General features: G+C 39.9%; 1 protein-coding gene and 1 pseudogene across 3 annotated transcripts in view; both read right to left on the bottom strand.

Annotated features, from left to right (window-relative positions):
• The window catches only part of SPAST (spastin), a 47,366-nt gene that overhangs the window by 36,010 nt on the left and 2,729 nt on the right, over positions 1–8,627 (bottom strand). The window contains exon 2 of one of the 2 annotated variants that reach the window (XM_081100821.1): positions 1,332–1,418. In XM_081100821.1, coding sequence (XP_080956947.1) covers positions 1,332–1,418 — 87 coding nt within the window. The remainder of the gene's footprint in view (positions 1–1,331; positions 1,419–8,627) is intronic. The other variant, XM_081100822.1, reaches the window with a different exon arrangement.
• On the bottom strand, positions 6,352–6,816 carry LOC308525712 (large ribosomal subunit protein eL21-like; annotated as a pseudogene). The gene has a single exon. The product of its transcript is annotated as a large ribosomal subunit protein eL21-like (transcript).

Here is an 8,627-nt window from a genome sequence, read left to right on the forward strand (position 1 = left end):
ATAAAAACATATATACTTTTTAATATATTTTTATTGATTTCAAAGAAGAAGTAAGGAGGAGAGGGAGACAGAAACATCCATGATGAGAATCATTGATTGGCTTCCTCCTGCACACCCCTGGGTTGCAGGGGATCGAGCCTGCAACCCAGGCATATGCCCTTGACTGGAATTGAACCCGAGACCCTTCAGTCCACAGTTCGATGCTCTAACCACTGAGCAAAGCCAGCTAGTAAAAACATATCTTAAAAATTAATAAAATATTATTTTCAAATAATAGCTTTCAAAAAATAAGCTACAGTTCTATATGCTGGTTTCAGATCTACTGTGGTATTCCATGAATTTTGAAACTTATTTCTTACCCTACAATTTTTTAATTTAGATGACAGGAAAGTAAAGATATGACATAACTACTTTGGTTTTAAAAAGACAAATGTGAATCAAAGTAAAACACTTATAGTGCATATTCTAACATGCAGTCAAGCAATACAAGTGCAAAGGGGAGTCTGTAGATTAACCACTCCCCACTGCCTCAACAATGTAGAAAGATTTCAAAAATATGACTATAGATTAATATTTTGGGTGGGAAGAAAGGTATCACACTTGGAGGCAGGTTAAGATCAAAGACACCCAGGTATATTATATCAACTTTATTTTAATAAAAAGAAAAAAGAAACACACGTGTGTGTACCTGCACACAGCACCCCGGTATAATTACAGTCAACCCTTTTCTTACTGTAGGAAAGTGAAACTGTTATAGTGAAACTTGGTACCAAAAAATATATATATATATATATATGGCTAAACATAAGGCTAAAACATCACTAACAGTAGGTCCAAGGACACAAGTAATACACTGTTTTTTTGCCTGACTACTACAGGCAATCAATCAAGTTTGAGCATTTCTGGTTTTAACTTTATTTCTGCCTAGATAAAAACACATGAACTTTAAGTCTACAAACATTAACATAGGCTGATTACATTTAAAAATTACGTTTTTAGCCGAAACCAGTTTGGCTCAGTGGATAGAGTGTCGGCCTGTGGACTGAGGGGTCCCGGGTTCGATTCCGGTCGGGGGCATGTACCTGGGTTGCGGGCACATCCCCAGTGGGGGGTGTGCAGGAGGCGGCTGATCAATGTTTCTCTCTCATCGATGTTTCTAGCTCTCTGTCTCTCTCCCTTCCTCTCTGTAGGGAGTCAATAAAATATATTTTTTAAAAAAATTATGTTTTTAAAAACGTTTAAATACTTTTATTAAGACAAATGGATCTAAAATCAACGCAATTGTGAATATAATCTGGATGGCTCCTAAACAAATGTAAATATAACCTTACCTTGTCCTGTAACTATGACAGCTATTCCTTTTTCTAGTTCTTCAATACCTTTCTTATACCATTCCACAGCTTGCTCCTTTTGTCCTGCTTTAAAAGAGAAATAATTATTTGTATATATCACAAGTATAAAGAACACACTAAATATCTCCCAAAGCATGCTGTTATTAGGTATACATGAAAAAGAGGCTTGTGATAAAATAAATTTGAAAACTATTACTATATGACTTCTCAGTATCGTTAGCATCTTAACATATTTGTGAATCTCCAAGAGGTGGACATAGACTTCAATGAAGGAAGTCTTATGAGGAAAGGAGGCCAATGTAAATGACCTGAATTTAATCTCCCCGACTTTCATCTTAAAAAAAAAAAAAAAGTATTTTTATTGATTTCAGAGAGGAAAGGAGAAGGAGAGAGAGATAGGAACATCAATGATGAAAGAGAATCACCGATCGGCTGCCTCCTGCACACCCCCTACTAGGGATCAAGCCACAAACCCAGGCATGTGCCCTGATCTGGAATTGAACCATGACCTCCTGGTTCAGAGGTCAATGCAACCTTCTGATGTATGGTATGACACTCAACCAACTAGGCCACACCAGTCGGCGCTGCATTGTTTGAGATCTTATTTGCTATATAGAGACTTAATTCATTCTTTTTGACTTCTGTATATTATCCTATATCATCCTATAATTTATTGAACACCCTAAATAAAAGATACTTAGAGGTTGTTTCCAGTGTTTCAACATCTCAAATAAGGCTACAATAAATGTTTTTGTGCCTGTCCCCTTATGCATATGTGCCAGTTTCTCTAGGGTATATGCTTAAGAAGTAGAATTGATGGATCACAGCTCATCACTTATTCTCTATTCATGAGAAACGTACAAACTGCTTTTTGAGTGCTTGTACCAATTTATACTTCAAATAGCTGCGTATGACAGTTCTCACTGGTTACATCTGAACAAAATATTCTCAGTTTTAGTGCATTACCATAGGCAAATGAAAGGACAGATTACAAATAAATTCACAGTTCAATAATTATTCAATTACCTAATATTCTTTGGTAACAGGTAGTTGGTTTACTGCATTATTTAAATCTCATAAGTCAGCACAATATAAAATACATATAGATATTTCTTACCTAAAAGTAGAAGACTACAGGAGAAAGGATAGACATATAGGTCAATTGAACAGAAAAGAATGCCTGACCTACACATATATTATTGGCTGACTCTGACAAAGACAACTATGTAATTCAATGGAGAAAGAACAGCCTTCTCAAAAAATGATGTTGGGGGGAGAACCAAGATGGCGGCATAAGGTATAAACCTGTACGTGCTGCCCCCCACAACCACATTAAAACTACAACTAAAAGACAAAACAGCTATCATCCAGAACCATGGGAAAGCTGGCTGAGTGGAAGTTCTACAACTAGAAGGAAAGAAAAAAGTGCATTGAGACTGGGTAGGAGGTGCAGAGGCGCCAAGAGCAGAGGTACAGAGGCGCAAGCGAGGTGGGCTGCACCTGGGTGCATGGTTTTTTTCAATCGGAAGAGGATACAAGCTTTCGAATACACTGAACTCATTTACGGCGAGACTCTGGGGACCCAGACTACTATGGGGAGAAACTGGACTGTCTTGCAGCTGGTCGGAAAGCCAGGGTGGCTTTCTCGCAGGGCTGCTCGCAGGGATCATTGTTACTGTAAGGGTGAGGGACTCAGGGACTCGGGGACTCGGAGACGTGAGGAGTTGCGGAGAGGGCTGACGACAGCCCTTGCTGTTTGCTCTGCCCCACTCAATTTACATCCCCACCCAAGCAGGGCAAAGGAACCGCCTGACCTTTTACAGCCTAACCTAACAAACTGCAGCTGGGTCAGAGAGCTCCAAAACTTCCAAACCCCAAACAAAGAGGAGAAATCTGCTGATATCACTGTAGCTCCTGCTGGGTGGACTCACAGAGTGGTTGACTTGGAGATCCCGGAGCCAGGGTACCCAGTGGTCAGATACCAGATTTCAACTCCTCACATCCATAAGGGACACACTCAAGAGGCAGACTCAGGGAGCACCAAAGCCCCACTGAAGCAAGTCCTACCCCATAAGGGTGTCTCCAGCACAGCAGTTCTTCCACTATAGACACAGTGGGTCCTTGCAGTTAGACAATGCGGAGACAAAGAAACATATCACAAATGAAAGAAATGGAGAAAAGCAAACTACTGGACATAGAGTTCAAAATCACAGTTATAAGGTTACTCAAGAATCTTCTACGAACCTCCGAGGAATTTAGTGAGACCTTCACGGATATTAATGAGAATGTCAAAAAAATGGAAAAGGACCAGTCAGAAATTAAATACACACTGACTGAAATTAAGAATAATATACAGAGATCCAACAGCAGACTAGAGGATCCCAAGAATAAAGTCAAAGATTTGAAATACGAGAAAGCGAAAAACACCCATCCTGAAAAGCAAAAAAGAATCCAAAAATATGAAGATAGTGTAAGGAGCCTCTGGGACAACTTCAAGCGTACCAACATCCGAATTATGGGGGTGCCAGAAGAAGAGAGAGAGCAAGATACTAAAAGCCTATTAGAAGAAATCATGACAGAAAACTTCCCCTATCTAATGAAAGAAATAGACTTACAAGTCCAAGAAGCGAAGAGAACCCCAAATAAGAGGAATCCAAAGAGGACCACACCAAGACACATCATAATTAAAATGCCAAGGGCTAAAGACAAAGAGAGAATCTTAAAAGCAGCAAGAGAAAAACAGTTAGTTATCTACAAGGGAGTACCCATACGACTGTCAGCTGATTTCTCAACAGAAACCATGAAGGCCAGAAGGGAGTAGCAAGAAATATTCAAAGTGATGAATACCAAGAACCTACAACCAAGATTACTTTATCCAGCAAAGCTATCATTCAGAATTGAAGATCAGATAAAGAGCTTCACAGACAAGAAGAAGCTAAAGGAGTTCATCACCACCAAACCAGGACTATATGAAATGCTGAAGGATATTCTTTAAGAAGAGGAAGAATGCCAAAACCGGTTTGGCTCAGTGGATAGAGCGTCGGCCTGCGGACTGAGGGGTCCCGGGTTCGATTCCGGTCAAGGGCATGTACCTGGGTTGCGGGCACATCCCCAGTGGGAGATGTGCAGGAGGCAGCTGATCGATGTTTCTAACTCTCTATCTCTCTCCCTTCCTCTCTGTAGAAAATCAATAAAATATATTTAAAAAAAAAAAAAAAAAAGAAGAGGAAGAAGAAGAAAAGGTAAAGATAAAAATGTATACAACAAAGTGAGAATAAATATCAACAAGTGAATCTAAAAATTAAGTCAGAATAAATGGGTGAATATAATAGAAGCAGGGCACAGAAAGGGAGTGGACTGACAATTCTCGGGGGGAAGGAGGTGTGGGGGGTGCGGGAAGAGATTGGACAAAAATCTTACACCTATGGATGAGGACAGTGGCGGGGGGTAAGGGCATGGGGTGGGGTGGGAACCAGGTGGAGGGGAGCTATGGGGGGAAAAAAGAGGAACATCTGTAATAATCTGAACAATAAAGATTTATTTTTTAAAAAAATGATGTTAGGCCCTGGCTGGTGTGGCTCAGTTTGTTGAGTGTCATCTGTGCACCAAAAGACTGCCAGTTTGATTCCCAGTCAGGGCACATGACCGGATTGCATGGCAGTGGATGTGCAGGAGGCAGCCAATTAATGTTTCATTCTCACATTGATGTTTCTCTCTCTCTTTCTCTCTCTCTCTCTCTCTCTCTCTCTCTCTCCCCCTTCAAAAAAATTGATAAAAGTTTTTTTTTTAAAAAGATGATGTTGAAATAATGGATGTAGATATGAAAAAAAAGCCACCTTCATGTGACATGCAAAAATTAACTTGAAATAGATCATAGACCTAAATGTAAAACCTAAAAATATAAAATTTATATAAAAGAAAATATAGACAAAATCCTTTGTAATCTTGGCTTAGAAAGAGACTTGTTAAACAGAACATAAAAATCACAAACCTTAGGAGAAAAAAACTAGACTTCACTAAAATTAAAAGCTCCTGCTCTTCATAACACAGAGTTAAGATGATGAAAAGCCACAGATTTACTGGGAGAAAATATTTGCAAAACAACATGCCTAATAAAGGACTTATAACCAGAATATATAAAGGTCTCTTAAATACAATGATAAAAACACACAAGTAACCCATTAGAAAAACAGTGGTCAAAGATCAAAACATACAGTTTACCAAAGAAGAGACATAAATGGCAAAGCACAAGAAAAGATGTGCTCATTAGTTGTTAGTGAAATACAAATTAAAACCACATGGTACCACTAGGTGCCTAATTAAAAAAATAAATCTTCATCCGAGGAGTGAGGATACTTTTTCTATTGATTTTTAGAGAGATTGGAAGAGAGGGGGAAGGGGAGGAAAGGGGAAAGGGAGATGGAAAAGGAGCGGGAGAAAGAACATCAATGTGAAAGAGAAACATCTATCAGTTGCCTCCCATATGGGATTCGAACTCACAACCAAGGTTATGTAGCCTGACACACAAACAGGATATGGGGCCTGAGGAAATCAAACCAACAACCTTTTTGGTGCACAGTTCAATGCTCAACCAACGGAGCCACCTGCTGGGCTGGAAATTTATTTTTTATAAAACCTGACATATAAATATATATATTTTTTAGGACACAAAGTTTTCTTTAATTATTCGTTGGGGGGAAGGGATGCCACACTTCCACTCAATTAAGAGAAAGATTTTTTAAAATATTTTTTTGTTGTTGATTTCAGAGAGGAAAGGAGAGGAAGAGAGAGATAGAAACATTAATGATGAGAGAATCATTGATCAGCTGCCTCCTGCACACCCCCTACTGGGGATGAGCCTGCAACCCGGGCATGTGCCTTTGACTGGAACCTGGGACCCTTCAGTCCGCAGACCGATGCTATCCACTGAGCCAAACCAGCTAGGGCAAGAGAAACATTTTTATCAACACAGAAGTCTTTTTTATTTTCCCCCCAGTTATCATGCCATGAATTCATAGGGAATGGGTTCCAGCAGCTCAGGCTCCTTTCCATTGGTTCTCACAGCGTGATTCTCTGGGACCAGGCTGACGCTTCAGTTGAACCCAGGTACCTTTCTCTTTGGCTTCCTTCTTTTTCTGATCATTTTCCTTCACACGTTTCAGGAAGCTATCTCGACTCATAGAGTGTTTAATATGCTCAATATGTAAAATTATCTTGGCAAGAACCTTGCTCTTAACTTGCTTGTTCACAATAATGCCAACTGCATGCTGGGTGACATTGTAGACGCTTTCAGTTTGCCATGGTAACATTTCTGGGGCATTCCTTTTTGAACAGTGCCCATTCCCTTGATGTCCACAATATCACCTTTCTTGTAGATTTGCATGTATGTGGCCAAAGGAACAACTCCATGTTTTCTAAAACGCATATAATGGGTGCCTCTCCTCTTTCCCTTTGTGTTAGTCATTTTGGCGAATTAATTGGAAGATGGCAGTTGCGGCCGAAATTAAAAAACCTGATATTTTTAATACAAACTGACTAGAAATAATTAGAAAAATATTTTATTTAAACAATTTCTGTCCTTGATATTAGATTCTTCAGCCCCACAACATCCTGAGAAACTGGAGTTCTCTCTTTGATACAACCTTACTGTCAACTCCTACATATTCGAACCACACCTAGACAACCTGCAGCATTGTATTATCCAGGAAACCTCAGGCTAGTCTACCTGCAGGAGCCATGTGAAACATGATAGGTCATGTTCTGGTTAATCCAAAGAACCACTATTACAACTTCCTCTTTTATCCCAAGTATCCAAGGAGTCCTATATCTATACCTATACCTATAAAAGGCTAATATGCAAAGTGTCCCCTCGGGAGTTTGACTAGACCAGGAGTTTGATCGCTTGCTATGATGTGCGCTGACCACCAGGGGATGGCGCTGAACGAAGGAAGGCCCCGGCCAGCAGCCAGCAGCTGGGGAAGGAAGGCCTTGGCTGGCAGCCAGAAGAAGACCCTGGCCAGCAGCTGGAAGGCCCCGATTGGCTCTGATTACTGGCCAGGCCTAGGGACCCTACCCATGCACAAATATTGTGCACCGGGCCTCTAGTTAGCATTATAAACAGAGCCTGCTTAGTATGAAACAAAACGTATAAAATTATGAATCCGTTCAACTAAACTCTGTTCTTGGTTCTGCTATGGTTAGTTTACTCTTTAAATTTCAGTTTCTCCATATATAGATATCATAGGTTGTCAGTTTTCCAAAGATGTTCAACAATTTTAAAAAAAAGTACATTTAGAAGCTAAGTCAAGTTGCTAAGGGGAATGGCAGTGCATGACATTACAAGCCCCTTAATGGTTTACCACAGAGTTAGAAAACCTTTAAAGACTGCATATTGCACTAGCTGGTTTGGCTCAGTGGGTAGAGCGCTGGCCTGCGGACTGAAGGGTCCCGGGTTTGTGCAGGAGGCAACCAATCGATGTGTTTCTCTCACATGGATATTTCTGTCTTTCCAGCGCTTTCTCTCTCTCTCTAAAAAGCCAATGGAAAGATCCTCTGCTGAGGACTAAAAATAAAAAAACAACAACTGCATATCAAATTCATTTCTATTTGTTCATATATATTTTTAATGCAGTGGGGAAAGAGGGAGAATGAAATTCTCTTGGAATTAAGTTTTGTCCTGTCTAGGATAGCTGAGAGGCAAATAGACTTGAAATGTGAACTCTTACAACTACTGGATTATGGCTCAAATACAAAAACTTCCCATATGCAAAGGAAAAACTTTAGATAGAAAAAAAACCATGATGATACAAACTCAGTTTTACTTCATTTTTAAAGGAAAAGGAATATATAACTAGTTTGTTTCAGTTTTAACTAATTTATTTTAGCCTATGATGCATCGGTTGTAGAATTGAAACTAAGGAGTTACCATAAACCATTCTGATGTCCTCTTTAGAAACTAAAGCATCGCCGAAACCGGTTTGGCTCAGTGGATAGAGCGTCGGCCTGCGGACTGAGGGGTCCCGGGTTCGATTCTGGTCAAGGGCATGTACCTGGGTTGCGGGCATTTCCCCAGTGGGGGATGTGCAGGAGGCAGCTGATCGATGTTTCTCTCTCATCGATGTTTCTAACTCTCTATCTCTCTCCCTTCTCTCTGTAAAAAATCAATAAAAAAAAATATACTTTAGAAACTAAAGCATAAATAAAGCAAAAATCTTTGAATAGAAACATCATCAGTAGAAAAAAGGTAAACTATGGGGTACATAGATTGCTGAACCT

The sequence above is a fragment of the Myotis nattereri genome (assembly GCF_964212035.1).
Source record: "Myotis nattereri genome assembly, chromosome: 10".
Lineage (NCBI taxonomy): Eukaryota > Metazoa > Chordata > Mammalia > Chiroptera > Vespertilionidae > Myotis > Myotis nattereri.